Source organism: Platalea leucorodia (assembly GCF_965183815.1).
Source record: "Platalea leucorodia genome assembly, chromosome: 4".
Classification (NCBI taxonomy): Eukaryota; Metazoa; Chordata; class Aves; order Pelecaniformes; family Threskiornithidae; genus Platalea; species Platalea leucorodia.
The window spans coordinates 21,553,739-21,573,801 of record NC_138826.1 but is presented as its reverse complement, the minus strand read 5'-3'; the positions used below and the strand labels follow the sequence as shown (position 1 = coordinate 21,573,801).

The 20,063-nt window shown below is 37.8% G+C and overlaps 1 protein-coding gene across 1 annotated transcript in view; it reads right to left on the bottom strand.

Annotated features, from left to right (window-relative positions):
- Nucleotides 1-669: 669 nt before the first annotated feature.
- FRMPD2 (FERM and PDZ domain containing 2) overlaps nt 670-20,063 on the bottom strand; it is a gene marked incomplete at both ends in the record, with an annotated part of 60,309 nt that continues 40,915 nt past the window's right edge. The window contains 13 exons of the mRNA XM_082309287.1: nt 670-741; nt 1,573-1,635; nt 1,909-2,124; nt 3,642-3,976; nt 5,103-5,193; nt 6,908-7,056; nt 9,606-9,721; nt 11,449-11,534; nt 13,628-13,707; nt 15,585-15,756; nt 16,627-16,788; nt 18,285-18,349; nt 18,786-18,872. Of these exons, the coding sequence (XP_082165413.1) occupies nt 670-741; nt 1,573-1,635; nt 1,909-2,124; nt 3,642-3,976; nt 5,103-5,193; nt 6,908-7,056; nt 9,606-9,721; nt 11,449-11,534; nt 13,628-13,707; nt 15,585-15,756; nt 16,627-16,788; nt 18,285-18,349; nt 18,786-18,872 (1,694 nt within the window). The remainder of the gene's footprint in view (nt 742-1,572; nt 1,636-1,908; nt 2,125-3,641; nt 3,977-5,102; nt 5,194-6,907; nt 7,057-9,605; nt 9,722-11,448; nt 11,535-13,627; nt 13,708-15,584; nt 15,757-16,626; nt 16,789-18,284; nt 18,350-18,785; nt 18,873-20,063) is intronic.

Genomic DNA, 20,063 nt, shown 5'->3' with positions numbered 1-20,063 from the left:
AAATTAATGTTCCATCCAATTATTAGAATGCTCTTCTGCTTTGAAGAGAACCAAGTAGGGTTAAAGGCATCCTATTTTTCTGTCAGTTTCTTGATTTAAGATGTCTAGTGATGGTGGTATAAATTCTTGGGCTGGAGTGATGACTGGAAATGGTTCTACATTGTTCAAGCAACCAGAGGGAAACAACTCGAGTCCTTCCACACAAAAGCATAACTACTGTAGAAAATACTGATTTGCAGTCCAGAAGCCAAGAGTGCACAACGATATGTAAGGGACAACTAATCTTCCACCAACACCAACAGAATCTTAGATCTTTATAGTTGCTCTCTGGACAGTAAAGCTAATTCCAAAGGCTGCTAACTTCTTGTCACAGTCCCAAAATATTTTCCTAACAATTAACAAGTTATTACACAGAACACACAAATTGTCCATGGCAACTTAACAGCAGTGCAACAGTGTTGGGTGGCTGTTTTCCAAACTTTCTCCGCGATTTAAATGACTTACACAGGATATGTTAAGCAAGGTTTTGAAATGCCTTAGAAATCAGAGTAATCTAACAAAGCATGTAATGTAACACTTGTCTGTGCTGGCTTGACATCTCTTTAAAGCAGTTGCTGAGTGGAGCCTGGAGTCCAAGGGGGACAGGAACAGGGAAGAAGCATATTGCAGTCAGTAGGAATCCTTTGCTTGAAGGTTCTGAAGGACTTCTAGCACAACTTCATAACAGAATAAATACTCATCCTGTACGTAGAGACACCAATGTGAAACACCTGGTTACATTCAACATAAATTCTAGACCAAGAAGGATGGACTGGCTGAGTTGCTGTTTATAACATCAGCATCTTTGTAACATGGATACACAACCTTAGGTATTTAAAAGCATCCTTGTTCTTCTTGTTCCATCACTCGTAAAAGTTCAGGAACACTTTCTTATTCAATGAAGTACCTGTAAGCATGTGCTCAAGTCTCATTTAGGTCAATGAAGGTTATCTATTTGCTTAATTTTAATCACATGCTCAATCATTATCCTGAAGAAAAATATATTGAAGCATCTGCTAAAATATTTGCCTATAGGAAGAACTTATCCTAGTCTTGTCTTGCTTTTCTTCCTACCACCTGTTTGCTCTAAATTGAGTTAGCCACATCTTGTCTTTTCCTGTGTGAAAACTCTTTTCAGAGGTAGGTTTAACTCAGCAGTAGAAGGGTTTACTGAGGTGATGATAACGCAGCAATAGCAAGAATTCAGCTGAAGACTGCAATTTTGCAGGGTAGAGTTTATGGTATCTCACTGGTTTTGTTGTCGTTCTCTGCTTTTCTTTTTGCTTTAAAAAAAAAGGCGGGGGGGGAGGCTGGTATCTGTACTATATTTGTGCTTTGCTTTTATTTCAGTTAGTTAGTAAGGACAGATCTTTCATATTTAAATCTAGACATCGCTTGCCTGGAAGGCTGTTATTTTCCTCAAATGATAGGGCTAAAATATGCTTTAAGCCCCAGATTTATCAAAGCATGTGGATATATACCACTAATTGAGGCTTTTAAAAATCATAATCTAGTTGAATATTGAGAACTTACCTTAGTCTGGATCATGCCAAAACGCTGATCTCTCAAATCTCTCACTATCTGCTTGATGCTGAACTATCGGAAGAGAACAGTTTTTATTTTGTTGACGTGCAAGTTATAAAGAAAAATTTAAGCATGTTCAGATGGGGAAGCTGTGACTCAGTTCTTTTACAGGTAGTATATTTGTAGTTATTATCTTTGTTGTTTAAAACAACAAAAGCTGGGTTTATTCCATTTTGTTAGGAAGATTTCTACCAGGAATTACTGTGGTCTAAGATACCCCCACACGTTGTTGACCTGCATACAAATTTGTAATACTTACTTAATGATAATCTGTTTGATACTTACACATAGATCTTTTTCTATATAGCTGAGCAGAACTTCAACACACAGCAAAACTCCACTTCTTCCAACGCCACTGCTGCAGTGAGCAACAATAGGTCCTGTACTGTGAGCTTTTCTCATGTAACAAATAAATTTTACAAGCTGCTCAGCCAGTTTGGGATTATTGTGGTCTGGCCAAGTGGTAAACTGCAAATGACTTATAATGCGCTTCTCTTCAGTCTGGAAGAGAAAGACCAGAAATGTTAAAAATAATCAGTCCTAAGACCTGTTTTCAAGGAACTCCACTGATAAAATTTCCTTCAGCCTCATTCTTAGTCAATTGTTTGTCTACCCTACAATTCTTCAGCTTTTCATACTTGACACTATTAAGGTTTCGTTTAGGTTTTCAGAAATGCACTCCAAAGACACAGGCCTAGGAAATTTACTTCATATAATTTTGATGAGACACTGAAGTTACTCTGTTGCCCCAGAAGGATGTAGTTATCTTATTTGTTGGTTAGAATGGAAAAACAAAAACATTTGTTAAATTAGAACATTCCAGTACTCTTTACTAAAATTGTTTTTGTAACTGAACTAAACCGTACCAATAGAAGAGTAGTAACATGATAGCCACGATAGTAAGATCGTAAGTGTTATTCTGGCTATCAGATATGAAAGAACAATTTGCGATTAGATATCCCAACATACAAATCAAATGAACTAAAAAATGCTTACAAGAATAATCATAATGTAGATAGATAAAGAGTATTATTATTTGAATGGTCTGGGACAGTACTTCTTTTTGCCAGCTTGCCAAAATGTGTTAAGTTGAATGCAAAAGAACTACCTGGATTTTTACCATCAGAAGAATTTGAATGCATGTCTGGATTTCTGCTGAAGTAAACCTGTGGCTTTCTGTAGTAATTTGATACCAGTCCAAGACAAACATAGTAAACATAACATGTTCATTGAAACAATCACATAAAATGGCCCATATTCCCATCTTAATAATCTTTTGGGAAGACTCATATCAAATGCTTTATGATGCTTCGCACTCAGTGACATAAGATGAATTGTGTGTTCTTCATATAGAGAAACTATTTTCTTGATGGAAAAAGACACCACGTTAGTCTGGCACAAGTACGAATCTTTTAATTATTCCATTAATTAATATGTCCTGCAGAAATTTTTGCAAAGCTTTACTTAATATTGAGGCAAGACATTGATAGACTTATAGTTGTCCTGATTTCCATTGTTCTTACACCTGGATTCTGTATTTATTAGGTTTCTGAAAATTTGCTGCTAGATTTGTAGTTTTCTGTGTATTCATGTCTTTTCATGCATGAAAGAAGTATCATTTGTTCTAAATTCTAGGGTGAAACCACCTTCTTCCCTCTTTCCTTCCAGCCACGATTACAGAATATGAACCCACTCTGGCAGCCCTTACTGATTTGATTTCATGAGAACAGTAAGAAATTCTGCAAAACACTGAATACACCAGCTCTGTGACTATTAAAGGACTAATTTTTGGACATTCTTGTCCAAATGTATGTAATGTTGGATCCATTGCTTGTGCAATGAGCAAAGAAGCATCATCTCACTAATCCTAATTTCATGCCTGTTATTCAGGTTTTTGCATTCCTAAAAAATAGCAAGCAAATGTTAAAGAAGAAGCAAACAATAATACTAGCATTTACTCATGTAAAATATCTAATCAGTTTCATCATATGTGAAAGTATTAAGTACACTCAACTCACCTGCTTGTTGATCATTTCTATTGTTCTAATTATGAAGTATTCCAGAATCTGGTAATTGTCTAGCCTGAGATGGAAATGAGCAAGGTCTATAGAGTCATGGGGAGGTTCAGGCCAGTATCGATGACATTTGGCTTGCCCTAGCTCCACTTCTTTTGTCATCATGGCAATCACATCTGATTCACTCTCCCAGACCATTTGCCAGAAATCAGCCACAGTGGATGGCAGAGGCCCTTGGGTTGTAATATAGAAATGTTCCTCTTCTCCAACTTTCATTCTAATGTAACTTGCGTTAATGTAGCCATTCTTTTCTCCCAGAGGAACTCGTGTCTTATCGTCTGTACAGAAACAGAAAGTTGCTATTTCAGCTGTAGATCTGAAACAGTTCTACCATCTCTAGCATGCAGGAGATGGGGAACCTCAGCCTCTAGCAGCAAAGTATGCCTCTGAATTTTAGAATACATTTGGTTAGTAGCACCAATATTAATCACTGCTAATAGGAATTCCCACAGATTAATTGTATGGTTCACTGCAGCTTTATTTCTCTTAAGATACTTGTGTAACACTCTGACAAGCCTTCTAATTACCATAGAATTGTTTGGCAGTAATTAAAAATAGTGTATCCAACATTACTTTTAATGTATGGCATGGGAACATTGTCATCGGATATTTGTGTTATAAAACAGGAAACTTCTGAGAATGTATACTGTATCACTAATATAGAGACGTAACTGTGCTACAAATTTTGCATGTGTTGTCCTGCTGCTGCAGTTTAGAAAGACATCAAGGGTCTAGAAAGTGTTTTCCTTCTGTCATGATACCTCTCGGGGAATCATCGGGCAGTATATTATTTTTTGGAAATCCTTGTTAACAGCAGTCATTCAGCTCTTGGACTCAAAATCTTCCTGCTAAAATGACTTCTCATCAATGATGAAACTTGTTTCTGACTCTGATCAGAGCTGAGCAGCTGAAAGCTCTGGTTGGATTTTATACTTTCAAATACTTCCGAAAGAATCTTTATCTTTCCAAGAGCTACATAACTCCATGATTTCCACTGTACTTTTCAGAATTCCACTGCGTCACAAGCAGTAGATGTAGCTGTACCCTTAAATAGATTTAAAGAACGGCTATTATAGTTCAACTTACACTTGCCCACAGAAACGTAGTAGATCAATATCTCTGAGAAAGAGAGAAGGAAACACCAAGACAGCTGGCCCCCTACCAGACCAAGTCCTGCCTTGTGGAAGATGATACTTCAGAAAATTACATATTGTGCAATGCAGACATGCTTATGTGAACTCTACCTCCTTTGGAAAAATCTCAACACATTTCATTATTAGTGGAGCTCTCTGTGACTAAGCATGTGGTGGGATTTGCCTGCTACATCTCAGTACTACAGCTGTTTTGCGGTTTTCCAATGTCTTTGTTCACTGAATGTATGTTCTCATTACCGTGCATACTTACACGGAAGAATATCTCGGTATCTGTTTTTATCCTGATTTTCTGGTGCTTTGCCAGTTCTGCAGTCATCTGTTGGTTTCACATGTTCTAAAGCCTAGATCAAAGAGAAATAGTCAATCCATGTTGTTCACATCCTCTACAGACAACCTTTACAGAGTCAGTGTGAGCAAACTTCACTGCTATATGTGACCCCAGACGGGCAAATAGACTTCTTACAGAAGAGAATCAGTACATCATTCTCTAAACTTCTAGGCAAGGAATTGAAATTTTTTGTATTTTTTTCAGCCTGCACAAAATTTCTGGGGTTTTCAAGTGAGATTTCCAACCCACATCCTCAGCCCCTGTCATTACAGATCTCTGTTGTATATTGCTGTAAAATAGATGTCTGGAATAGTGTCTTGGCCAAATGTCAGCATTCATAATTGATAACATACTGACTGAAGCACCAACTATTGCACTGTTAACAGGTAGTGAATGTCAGTGAATACTTTTCAGTGACAGAGAAAGTGATGGATATAGGGAACAGCATCAATGATGTTAAGAGCAAATCATATGGTTGTAAGTACTTCATAGCAGATTTAGGGGAACAGAATGCAGTGTAGCTGGAAGCAGGAATGCACAAGTTAATTTCATTTACAGTTTTGAGTTACCTTCACTATTCTTTCTTCTTTTACCTCTTTGGTATGCATTGCACAATGCTCAGCTATCACATTATGCCACTACACAGTGTATATGGACTGAAACACATGACCATTCTTTAACTTCTTCATCAGTTACTACAGCTTTTAATCAGATAAAATATCCATTGGCTTTGGTAACCAGTGCTTTCCCTATTAGATCTTTATGTTTTCTGTGCAGACGCGTGACTTGGCTCATAGTATGCTATGCTTACGTCAGTAATGGAATGGAATGAACAGAAATTAATACATGCCCTTGAGCCTTCAGGGGAAGTCAGCAAATCCTATACACTTGAGCCTGTGGGATTTTGTACCCAGAAAGTCAGAGATATAAAGCCAACTGAAAGAAACTGATAGCGCTGTAATTACTATGGAAAAGTGGTAGCAACCTATTTCAGTGTTGATGAGTACACCCTTTAAAGGAAATTCCAGTACTGTGTGGAAGAATTATGAAATAATCCGTTCTTTGGGAATTTGCTGATAACCGAGTACTCTATTTATATCCTGAAAAAAGAGATTTTATATGCTTTCCTAATTTTACACTTTTTCATGATTTATATGCCATCAGATGTAATTATGTGTTTTCATCATCTATGGAAGTATGTTACTTTTTCTTTTTAATTTCACAAGATTCCTGACCTTAATAGTATTTTGTGGCAATGAGTTCCATGGATCACTGGAACATTTTGTGAAGCCTTTTCCTTTCATCAACTAAGTGTTTCAACACTAGTGAATCCCTAGCAGCATGGATGTCTTGTTTTAATGCAGCCTCTAGAATAGTTCTTAGGCAGATGTTCAGCAGAGCTGAGGTGGTAATAGGAAGAAGTCAGCCTAGGAAAAAGTGATTCATACTCTACTTTTGTGTATTACTTATTTTTCATTCCATGTGGGCAGTATCTTTGGACAGGGAACAGTGTAAGCCTGACCTGTGTGGAAAAAGAGAGATCCAAATACTGCAACATCACCCAAACAGCAGAGTAGAAGCCCCATTCTGGCTGGAATAATTCTCTGAGAAAGTGGAGTTAGTAAAGATATACAAGTGGATCTCCATTACAGTATGCAGAAGGCTGCTAAAAGTCACTTTCTTAGCTCTGCTAAACCCTCAGATCTTAAAAACGTATCACACTTTACCATAAACTCCTTTAACACCTCTTGATTCTCAATCCGCAACTGAAGGCCTCGAATAAGACCTGTGATGCCAGTCCTTGGACCTACTCCAGTCAGTGATGGTTTAAAGTTAATTAACTGAGTCAGTTCATCTCCAGAAGCAAAGGTTCTGCCTATATATCAACAAAAAAACAAAGGCCTTTAATGATTATTGTTCATTATGCAAAATCTTGGTTTTAAAACCTAGGAGACTGCAGTACTTAAGTACATTTTGATGCTCATACTGTGGAAGTGAAATATGCAAAAATATTTTTGGCTTACTTATGTTCACAGCAGAAAGAAGAATAAGTCAGCACCATGGATACAACCAGCACCACATTTCATGTAATTTAGAAGCAGATCCAACTATTGCAGCTTATTGCCTCATACAGTTTCTAAATACAGCCTGTTCTAAATAAACTGCCTTGCAGAATTGTAAACTTTAACACTAGTTTATATTCGTATAGGAGACTCTGGCCATGTCTTCACAGGGAATCATCTTCATGTTTCCAACACTTTCCTGAAAATTAGTATTGCCACAACCCACTGCTAGGAATAATCACTGCAAATCCTTCCTCCCTGAAGTAAGAAAATATCTTCTGTTCTTTTCATCTTACCTTACGCTCCCCTTCAAGAACAAGATGTGAAGTATTTTTGATGCACCAAAATCAGGATTCAGTTTTACTAATTAGCTCATCCTGAAGTATATGTTCTGGTCTGAAACTTGACAGACTAAGAAGATGGATAAACATTTGTATCTCCAGAAATATCACTACTGCACTAGAGCAATTGAAAAGCTTTTGTTACCATGTAGTGTAAAAACAGTAGTTTGTTTGGTAAAAAATAATGGTTTGAGGCAGAGGAATTATGGAATTTGTCCTTTTAGTCACAGGCTACTGTTGGCGAAGAATAACACACCACTGTCTGAAAGAAAACCTGATGATCTGTTCCACAGGTTTGTTGTAGGCTGAAGGAGCAATGCTCTGTTTTCCTCTTGTAAAATGTCATTGCTACTCTCAACTAATCTCTGTTACAAAAGTGTTGTGCTTGCTATGCTTTCGTCTTGGGCTACAGCTTACACTTGCCTTGCCCGAGATTCTAAGACACTTTCTGTTCACTTTCTGTTCTCTAACCCTCACAGATGTGAGGGTGTCTCTATTAACTAGTTGAGAGTGCCAGTAAAGATAGATCCCCTGCTCCAGACAGAGCGTGCTATTTCCCATATACCTCTCTTTCCTTCCAGATCAAGTGGAATAAAAAACCCAAACTTTGAGCAGGTAGTAGAAGATAGATTGGTTATAATTTTCTGTTTGCTAGCCAGCACAGCTTGGTAGTGTGAGGGAGACAACTGTGGTTTACTTCTGATAAAAGCCATCAGCAATTCATTGCTTCTACAGAGCAAGAAGAAGCAGGGAGAGGCCTCTGTTTCAGAGAATCTATGGGATACTGCAACATCCTCAGTATGATTCCTTTCACAAATTATTCTTGTTTGGGGCAGAAGCAGCTTAATTTCCTATAGGAACAACTAGGCAGATTCTTTCTGTAAACTGTCTTCTGATATCAGAGGGCCTTTAGCACCTGAGCTGTGAAAGTGCTTCAGTATGTGTTTAAGCACATCAGTTCTAGAGGTTTTAATGAAGTTATTATATGAAGTGAAATTTGGTGATTCTGAGAGCAAAGTCTTGAGATTGAATTTGACCCTTTCATTCTACATTTGTGTGTAAGCTTTCATTTACTTTTTGAGGAGTTGTATGGGAACAGTAAGGGAGAGAGGAGAATGATTTCAAAAACCTATTGCATGCAGTGATAACAAGCACATTTTGCAGTATGTTCCTGGAATTTGTTCCATTAATTCTCAAAGCCGCCTTTGTCATTGCCTTTCATATATGAAAAAGGCCTTCTACTACATCCAGTCAGTAAGATAATCCATCTGCTTTTATTTTATTCATTTTGGGACAAACTAAGAATTTCAAGTTTTTAATTATGCACTGGGAAGCTCCTGCAAGTTTGCTTCTGACCCAGATTGCAGTGGTCATATTTTTTGTTCAGCCACTGAGCCAATGTGTCATTTCTTTGCACTATCCAATAGTGCATGATTTGAACAAATGTCATGATGTTGCTCAAATTAATTCAACACCTTTCTTTTCCTCTTATTTGATCAGTTTGTACACCTAATTGAGTATAATCAAGGTATTCAGAGATTTTCCTTTGGGGAAAGACATGATCTATAACATTAGAAAAAAAAATCCCAATCAAATACCAAAACAAAAGGCACCAAAAAAAAAAAAACAAACACAAAAAAAACCCCTAAAAAGTTGCTCATCCTTTTGAAACTGGAGTTCCAAGGCAGAGGTGCTCAGAGCAGTGGTGAGTGGGTGATGGCCAGCAGAGCTGCCCTCCCTGGGTTCAGTTAACTACATTCAGACTCATGTTCCTTCCTTCTAGTAGTTCGCCAAGAGCTCGAGAGACCCTGATGTAGGCCCTCTTCTTGTGGATGTTGCAAAGGTTTGATGGCCTTCATATGCATCAATAGTAAAAATTGTGTCATGAGTGCCCTGCTCTTTAAGACACAAAGAACAAATTCTTAGCTTGTATACAAGGGACTACTGTTGTTCTCATTGTACATATATGGAGGAGCTGGTCTATAATGTTAAAGAAACAAGAGAAGTTTTTGCATGGTTACTTCTAGGTAGAACAGAAATCCCATGGGGCATATCATCATCTTCATTGTTCCAGCTGTCTGACTCAGACTGATGACTTTCTCTACTGCAGCCTTCACATTCTGCATATTTCTGTGACCTGTAAAACAACATTAGTTGAATGGTCTTATGGAAGTGGCAGAAGCTTTCATAATCTGAACCATAGAAAGGTTTTGGTTTTAATCTATTTTTGGTCACTTTTAACTTTCTTGAGCAACTGTTTTCAATAATTCGTGTGAGCTCTGAAGAACATAAGTTCAAGGAGTAATAGTAGCATTTTGTCCAGAGTAGTGTTTGCAAAGATAGCTAGTGAATACTATTATCTGTATGTAGCTTTTATTTTTTTCAAAGAGATAAGAACATGCTTTGTATAAAAAGCTGCCCAAAAATGATTGAAAATAGGGTTTGTCACAGTTATAGACAAATTTTCATGTATGACATTTTTGAGTTGTTAGGCAATCATAGCTAAATACGCTTTGCTTGTTACTGTTTCCTAAAGTATTCAGAAAATTTTAAAGCACTTAAATATGTTTTAGGTAGAAGATATGCCTGCAATCCAGAATACAACTATTTGACCCATGTGCAGAATGGGTCAAATATTCTTCTACTGGCTAACTCCGAAACCCTCAGACCTAACATTTAACTATGTTAGTAGGCCTAAGCATATCACAGTCTTACATTATCCTATCCTATGTATGATCATAATACATAATGTTAGAAATAATAAAAGGTACACTTAAGAGGGAGAATAAGAGTTCAAGTTGTACAAAGCTTTTGCAAGTAGAAAATAGAAATACCGGAAAACATTGGTAGTAAAAAGATTCAGGTTACAAGACAGGGGCCAGAAAACCATCCTATTTGCAAAACAACCAGAAAAGATACTTGTTATCCCTATATATGATAAGATAACTTTGTATTAGCCATAGATGCATTTGTGTGTCTTGCACACAGAGCAAGATAATTTAATAGTAATCACACCTGATTACCTGGTATATCACAAGATAATGTTATATTAGCAATGAGATAATAGCAAGAGGCACTGAGCCTATGTTCACATGGATGTTCTCACTTGTAGATGCTCTCAAAGCTTCTTTCAAACTTTATCTCTGCAAGCAGGTAAGTTAGGGAAGATTTGCACCCCTAATTGATTGGCTAAATACTGTTCTTACAAAATTTTAAGTTTTAAATGTAAACGTTTAGTCCTTTTTTTCACTTTTGTGGGTTATAAGTGATAAAGAAAATAATCATATTTCATATATTCTGCATCATCATAATAGACAGAACTGCCCATGTCTTATCAACACTACATTATTTGATTTCCCATTGTACTGTAGATTTAAAATTTGAAGTAAAATTCTTCTCTTCTTGTACTATATACTTTCCTTGGAGTAACATCCTCAAATTCTCTTGATTCCCAGATGTCTGGAGTTCAACATCTGTATCACTATAGCCATGGTAGCACAGGGCCCAGCCCAGGCTGCAAAACCTGCTTGGAACACTTAGTAAAACCCACAGGGACCCTGCCCACACCAATGCGATAGCACTACCACTCTTCTCTCTCCTCCTCAGCTAGAAAGGCTAAAGCTAGCTTAGGCACGTCTGCATGAGCTGTTACACCTAGAAGCTTCTGTTTCATTTGTCTTAGTAATTGTGTGGAAGCTGTTTAGCAACTCTTACTGCAGATGGAGCTGCATTCCAATAGAACTGTATTTCTATCAATTAGGACACGAGTGCAATTGCGTACCATATTAGGACAGCTCTGGAAATATAAAAATAAATTATCCATGCTATTTATTTTAATAGTTTTACTGCATTTGAAAGACTTACCTGTCTGAAATGTTACTCATGATATCCTTATAGTCTTGTCCAGCCAGCTGACCTTGCAGAGGGCAATTGTGTGTACTTTCTGGATCCTGCAGGTTTAAAATAAGAAAAGGCTATGGAAATTTAGTACACAAAAACATCAAGAATATAGTTACTTTCATCAACAATCTTTCTTATATCTGACAAAAATGTGTCCTTCACTCAAGAAGGAAAGGAAAAATAGACTAGTTTTCACTTTCAGATGAAAATATATAACCTTGACTCAGCATTGCAGTATCTACTAGGATTAAAAAGCCACATCAGCTGTATTTGTGAGTTTCATAACAATACAGTTTTCAGACATCTCTACAACTTAGCATGCATGACTAAACTTTGAAAAGGTTCATGTCAGTTATATCCTCTCTGATCTCATAAAGAAAATGCAATCACAGGAATCATGAGTCACACTCTACTCTTCACCTCCCAGCTCTTGGCAGCAGAAAGCACCAGTGTCTGAGATGGAATTGCTGGTAATAATTTCCCTTTTTTATCTCAGACACAACGATGCCAGCTGTTAGAAGCAGGGTGCAGCTGCTCTGCGAAGAAGCACTCAGCTAACAGAGAAGGCAGACCCTTGATCGCCCTCCATGCACAGTAGAAGCAATAGTATTGGTGGCTGTTTTTCTGTCCTAGAGAATGATAACTGGGTCCTGCATTTAAATAATGATGCAGGACATCTGCCGTTTGTATGTGGAAGTGGCTCCTTCTCAGTTGTAACACTTGACAGATAATTATTTAAATTTTAGTTAAGTGGTGTTTCTTCATCTTTCCCTGTTTAATATTCCACATGCACTCAGAAACCACCCTTGCGTGTTACACAGTATAAACTACTGAATGCCCCACAGAATCTTAACAGTAGCTGCCACTTACACTTTATTTTCTTACTTTTGTGCTTGTATTTCCCCATTAGAATAGAGGAATTCATGGCTGACTACTTAACCATGAATTCATTTACCCAGTTTCTGCACCTACTGACTACACTGATTGGAGAATGCTATATGGATTTTTATTTTCTATTTGCCAAGGAAAGGTATTTTGCTGCTGCTTTTTTGCATCTGTGTTTTTTCAGTAGCTTGTCATTTTCAAAGTCTACGTCTTTGGAGTAGATGGCAGCTGTGCTCTATAAAGTAAAGCATAAATAGCTTCTATTCATAGGAGACATCTAAAGGCAAGCTGGAAATAATGAAGAAGAGAGAGTTAATGGAATCAAGTCAGCAAAAAATTTTAGCATGTGCTTAAAGTTAGACATGTGCTGTGCTGAACTAGATAGACTTAACCACATGCTTAAAACGAAAAGTGTGCCTTAATACCTTGCTAACTCAGGAATCTAATAAGGAACCCGTAACCTTAGTACTATCTACTACTTCTCATCATTGGTATTATTTCTTGGGTGTACTTCTTTGTCAGATCATAGACATGACCTTGTTTTGATATTACATTTTACCAATCTGTAACAGTTTAGTTCCAACATCCATTCCAACAGTGTACTTAAAACTTCCTCAAACAAATTCCTCTTCAAGGTTTCCTCAGCTTATTCAAATCAAGGATTTCTTCTATCTTCCTTTTTCTAGTTTGATTATATTGGTTGAGGAAGGGTTTGGTTTTTTTATTTGTGCTCGAGGATAAGAAGACCTATATCACATTTTCTGAGGAGAGGTTTTACAGTTATAAACTTAGAAATAATAGATGCTGTAAAATCTGATGTGGAATGTTTTGCAGGACTTACTAAGATTCAAAAACATAACCATGTTTGAAGGATTTTGGTTGCCTTGGATTTATGAATATTAATGACAGACAGTTGAATCTTTTAAAATATATGGTTTTAAAATACTGAAAGAATGGTAAAATTAATAAATCATTCATTCCAATATTATAAAGCACGAGAACTGGACTTGTATATGCAACCTTCCTTCCCCCCACCTTTTTAGCATACATATTATACTAACCATATGCTCTTATCTTGGTGGAATCCCCTGACTCATTCAAATATTAGCAGTTCCAGTCATTGCAGCACCCTTCCCTCACATTAGTCTTATTTCATTAAGAAGGTGTGGTTCTTGCCTACATTGCAGCAAACCCATTTTGTCAACAAACATATGAGCACATTGCCTGATAACGTCTAGAAGCCTGATTCAGATTTTACCTTGGTGCACACCTGGTTGGATTCTTCTTCTTCCTTGAAAGTGAAAACAGGCTGAGCTCGCAGGCTTCCCTCAGCACTGTCTGAATACCAGAAAACAAAATCAAAGTAAAATGCCTATAAAGCATGAAAATATACATCCATTTCTTTTGTGCCACCCACACCAGAGGACTTTGATCTTGGAAGAGGCACTGAGGTATAGTTCCAGAAACTGGCACGGGATATCCCTTTCATGGGTGCTCTAAGAGGGTTAGTACAGCAGAAATGCCATATATCACCACTGAAGAAGCCAGCATAATTCAGGTTGCCAGAAGATACACTGAAGCAGACCCCTATATCAACAGCAGTTATAAAAAACCTGAAACAGAATTTAAATCTGCCCTCTCTAACCCAGCCCATTCCTTTGCAGTGCTAAGGGACAAATACCATAGATTAACTTAGATGCCAGTGATTCTACAATACCATTGGGTTTTGCTGGTCCAGGAAAACAATTTAAACATTCCAGCAACTGTGTAATTCACCAATGTCATGTGAGATGCAAATAAACATCCCCACAGCTAGTTCCTTGAATTTGCAGAGCTGGAGAAAAGGCTAGTCTCACTGAAGTGAATGGGAACATTTCCACAGCCCTTAATAAGGCAAGAGCTTCAATCAGCCTTTTTATAACTGGCCGTCCTTCCACTTCTTTTGCATTGTTAACCCCCGAAATTAAACAAGAGTAGAGATGGGGCAGTGAACATCCTCCTTCCAGGCCAGTGCTGAGCATAGTTTTCTCATCCTTAGGGGAAAGCTTTGCTCTTGAAATACACAGGGTAGCTTCCAGTAAGTGAAGAAGTGTCCAGTGCTTATGACACAGCCTAGGAGTTCAAGAGGATTAGGTTCAGTCTAATAGATACTGAAAAAAATGAGATCCTTAAACCCTAGAGGCAGCTGCTACCTAACAGCAGAATTGCCTAAAATATCTATGCAGGTAAGTTTGCATCAGTAAAGGTGACTAGATGCGCAAATGTTTGCTGTAAAATATATCCAAAACCCACAGTCAGCTCTGTGTCTCTCCCTAGTCAGCTGGGGAGAAAGCAAATAGCAATGGCAGTGGCTTCTTGCCTGAGAAGATTTGAAACAAAGCCTCCAATTTGTAACCAGCAGGCCAGAAGGTATATTAAGGAGGAATTCTGTATTCTTCTCATTGAAGTTTCTCCACATTATAGGAAGAATTTCAGTGTTCAAAGAAATAGAAAGTTGAGGAATATAAACCCATAACCTACTGGTACTAGTATACCCTTGCTTCTACTCTCAGCTTTAATTAGTATTTAAATTTTGAGTATTCAGTAGAGCAGAGCCTACAGCACAAGTTTCTTCCATTCAAGTTAGTCAGCTCTCTAAGTACTGCTTTATACAGGTGGGTGTGCTCTCAAATTAATAGCAATCAACCTGGGAGCAGAGGCTTCTGGATTTGAATATGAACAAGCACAGAAGGGAGAGGAGCTATCTGCCAGGCAGAACAGGCGGTGCAGTACTTCCAAGAGATAAGGTAGGAGTGCTGGGATGTGAAATTTGTGGGAAATGTATTTTAGCAGCTGGGTCAGTAATTGGCTGTGATTCCATCAGTAAGTTGTATAAAATTGGGTAAAATCAGCACAGATCAGGAACCTTCGTGACTTAGAAACATTAGCTGAGCTAAAGCACCTTTAAGGGTCTTGCAGCTTTGCTTCCACTATTACTAGACTTAAAAAAATCACACTTGGGCATTCCTTCCCTGTGGTCCTATGTCTTGAGTAGCTTAGCCAGAGCTGCAGATCAGGGTGAAGAGTGCGTTTGTATCTAACAGCTATGAATTGGGAGTAACTTAATGAATCGAGAGTAAATTAACAATATTGAATTGTTTTGCTAATAGGAAAGTTGAATTCAGGCAACACGTAATCCCACTTTTGTAATGTACTGAGCAGATGTGGCTGCTTACCAGGCTCTGCTTTTGTGGTTGGGGGAGAAGGTATCCTGTTGCTCTGATTGCCTAAATAAGCCCAATGCAAAGCCATGCTTCGGCAGACAGTGAGTTGAACAGTGCCTCGAGCCTTCCGCAGCAGGTCTATAACTGTTTGGCGTGGCAGACCAGACACGAAAGTCTCATTCACCTGAAAAATACAATGACGTGTACTTCCAGATTCCTGTAACAGAAAGCTTTTTTTAATCACACATCCCAGCACTGAGCATTCTTTATATAACTTCTTTGCACTTCATGTGTCCTCAACCCCTCCCATTTTAGTAACTTGCTTGATCCTCTCCTCTACTTCTTTATACTGTGATTGCCAGGAGTACACCACAAAAGGATAGTCTGCATCTCTTCTGAGACACTAAGAGGGCACTGTTTCCCCCACTGCTCTGAAGGAAGATGGAAGTAAATGAAAAATAGAAAAGTAAACAAAAATATTGAAACTCCTGGAGGGGGAAGAAAAAAATAATTTGAGGTAAAAAAAAAAAAAAAAGATTCTTTATGTTAAAAGGTGGTTAACATAGTAACGTTTTAAATAAAGACAGAAAAGCTCTAATACCAGTGCTTTTTGCTTGTCTTTGTAATACCTACCTGGCACTGATGATAGGTTCCTCTCAGTATCCTCCTGGTTAGCTGTTATTTGCACGCTTGGTCAGTTAACTCTTGTTTCCCTGATTTTTTCATGTGTAATCTTCATTGGGCACAGTTACACTATGGAGTAGTTGCCCTTTGCCGCTTGCCCTGCTCTTCTGGGTCTGGTAATCTGCTGGAGTGCCCAATAGCCACCTTCCAGCTGTAGAGAGGCCCAATCCCACAGGAAGCTGAACTCTAGGCAAGGGGTGGGTAGCAGAACAGCCCTCTGACCCCCAGGACCCAAGGGACACCATCTTCTACATGTTGCTGTGCCAAGTAGCCCCCATTTCCCATCTGCACAACCTTTATACTGAACAGAATGCTCATTATAGAGTAACTAGAGAAAATGTAGGCCAAAATAATGAAGAACAAGCATTACCTTAAGTAGGATGTCACCAACTTGAAGCCTCCCATCTAGATCTGCAATGCTGTCTGGGCTGATGGCTTTTATTAGGATAGCCCTGCCATTTCTTCCACCTACCAGTGCAAATCCTAGGCTTCCATTTTCTGCTTTTTCCAGCTCAATCTTAATAATGAAGTCCTACAATAGAAAAGGATACAGTCTAAAGTGGAGTTTATTCAGGGCCGTGTTTTGTTTGCATTTTTAATACCAAAGAATCCCATTATGCTTCACAGTCCTCACTGGCTGATGTAGATTATGGGATATATCCTTCTCTTGAATAGGTGTAATAGAACTTCCAGTGATTAACATAGCAGTTGCATGTATGTAACAGTATGAAAACAGTACATACTTATTTCCATAATCTTTCTTAATAATTGCTGGAGGGGAAAATAACTTCTTAAGAGCAAGGAGACATATAGTTTTGTAATCGTTTTATAATACATCAGATACATCACCTTCATTGACAAACAAGTCACTTTCATTTCCAGCAGTATGTACTCCATTCTTTTATCGTTCTATGATGAAAATCTTAACCTTGCAGCTCCAACATACTCATCTGTTCAGCTTTAGCACTTCATTCAGTTTTAAAATCAGCTGCTTTTTTAGGGTCAAGTATTATGTCAGAAATAGCAGCAACCTAGAAATGTTTATGACTTGCAGCATGACTAGTTCCAATGTTGCGAATATCATCAGAAATTATTTTAGCAAGTTGAACAGATAAACCATCATGGATTAAATGGTGCAGAAAAAGCAGTAATAGTGATGACTTAATCAAAAGTGAGAAAATTGTTCCAATTTTCTTGCCAGGTTGGAGGTCTAATTTTAACAAGATACAGGCCTTTTTTGCAAACCACAATCGAGAGAAAACTAGTAAATCTATTCCCATGAAATGTCAGTCCCAATGTGGGTAATTTCAAGTAACATGTTTGCACAAACAGAAGTGATGTTTGCACTTGTAAGAATTTTGAAGCATTGTATGTTGAGCATGGAAATTACTTCTTTTTTTCAAAGAACACACGTGTATTTTAGGACTTAATCATTTCAAAAATGGCATTACTCTTGCCAAATTCAAACTGTTATGGTTTATGTCAATGCTGCATAATACTCCAATGGTTTGGAGTAGTTTTACCCTCTTTTCAAATTCTCCATCTGAGAATTTCAGAATGAAATATATTAATCTCAGGTTTCAAAGGTTGTTGTGGAAAAGGCTTCACAATTACAGTTGTTTTCCCCAGATCCCATGCTGTGACATTCTGTATCTTTTTCCTGTGCTTTATCTTCTCTCTAAGCTAAGGGTTAATCTTGTAAGCTGTTAGGAGTACTATGAAGACCTAATGGAGGGGCTACATCATATGAGTCGTGCTTGTATTACCAAGCTGGTAAAATAGTGATATTATACAATGAAAAATAGCAGTAGAAGAGTCTGACCCCAGGAAGTGCTCAGCCCATTCTAGTCCATGAATGCTGAAACAATTCAACACTTCACAGGACACTCTCCAAATGCATTATATTCACATTTTCAAAGAAACTGGAGAAGAAGCAAATACATGAAATACTGCTATTGAAAAAATCTCACTCCATATAGCTCACTTCACTTGATGGGCTGTCTCACACTTGATAAAATTGTCACTTACCTTACATTCTGGAGAATCGGGAGTGTTTTTCTGAGCACCACTGTTTTTTTCCTCCAAATGTTTCTCTGTGAAAAAGCAGCAACAATTTTTACACAGTTGTACTGGTAAAATGTTCTATAGTATAACACTCAAAATCATAACCAGAGACATAATAAAACGTATTATATTTGACATGTAAAATACAAAAAAATTCCTGTGAATTTATGTGGGCTTACACTCCTGAACTGTGAACTGAGCCTTCTGCGCATTATCACTTTAGACTTTTTACCTCCCAGTGAGCAGATTCCAAAGCAAGCTTTAAAACCTGCATGTTACGGGGCCAGAGACACCAGATGGACAAGAGGTAATGTATAAAATGTTCTCTGAAACTCTGAGGAGGCAGTTTTGTTTATGAAGAATTAATCTTTCCCAGGTGCTGCCAGTACCACCTACAGGCTTATTTTCTTTCAAAGAGAGCACAAAATTTTACAAACCCTAATTGCAAAATACAAAGATCCTTACCATGTTGATGCAGCAGCTGCTGTTCTTGGGGATTCAGGTTTTCATTTGAGAAAGAAATACTGGCTTTCTCTGCCTCAGCAGGTGGCCCTAAAAGCATACATGTAGGTTTGTTCTGACAGGCCTCCTGCTAACCTTCATATACACAAGGGAATGTAAACACTGTGCTTAGATTATCAAACAAAGCATCAATATCCAATATTGATACTATATGAGGCAGCTTGAGACACTTACTACTGCATGATTAATTTTGCCTATTTGCACAGGGATATAAACAATTCTGTCATGAATTGCAGAAATATTACATCTCAGTCATTGCTATTTTTAAAATTGTAACAACAGTCAGAGATCAGAGTGAGTCATTCTAGATGTGTGGCAATGATCAGGCAGAGGAAGAAGCAGGGTGCCTGCAGAGATGGATATGTAAGAAGATAACGTGCATTTCTTGACACTCCCACCTCTACCCACCCACCCCCAGTTTTGGGGTTTTGCTTTATCATACCTTCGTGGTCTTAGTTGTCTTCCACAAAGTACTCTTAATGTACGAATTATAGAAAATGAGCTCCCTGTTGCATTTACAATTTTAGTATGCCTTTTTGTAACTAAGAGAGTCTATAAAATGAAGGCTTGCTTCCTTAATAGCAAATTATTATAGATTTATCTATAAATCTATCAGAGGTGATAGCAAACAGAACACCAAATACCAAATTACTATAGATTTTTTTTTTAAAAGTGCCTTATAAATGGGAAGAATCTTGTACCAGATTCTGGCAGGTAACTGTACCATTGTAGAGTTCAAAAATCTGTATCAGAGGTGGATCAGATCTGGTAACCTATTTTGAAGGTGTCTTGAGAAATCTTGGAATCTGCAAAGCTTATGGAGCAAGGATGTGTAAACAAGGTCCTAACAAGGATATGCATTTACCATGCTTTAGTTACACCACAGTAACTGAGAGTACACATAACTTTATCTGTGTCTTGTAGCAAATTCAAAGAAGCTTGTACTTCAATAAGACAAATAAGCTGCTTCAGTTTATAAAACCAAACGCGTGGCTAGTTGTTGTAGAATAGGAAATCTGTAACTAGCTTGACTTGGGATAATTTCTTCAGGTAGCCATATGCCAGTATTCAGATGAGTGTAGGCATATGAGCAATTCTGGTCCAGGGTTACTTTTTCAGGTCATCCTTGCATGATTAAAAAAAAATCAGATATCCAGTCAGGTAAATGAAACTGTGGGTTGGACCTGATTTAACACTCCAGCCAAATGAACACTGGAAAGT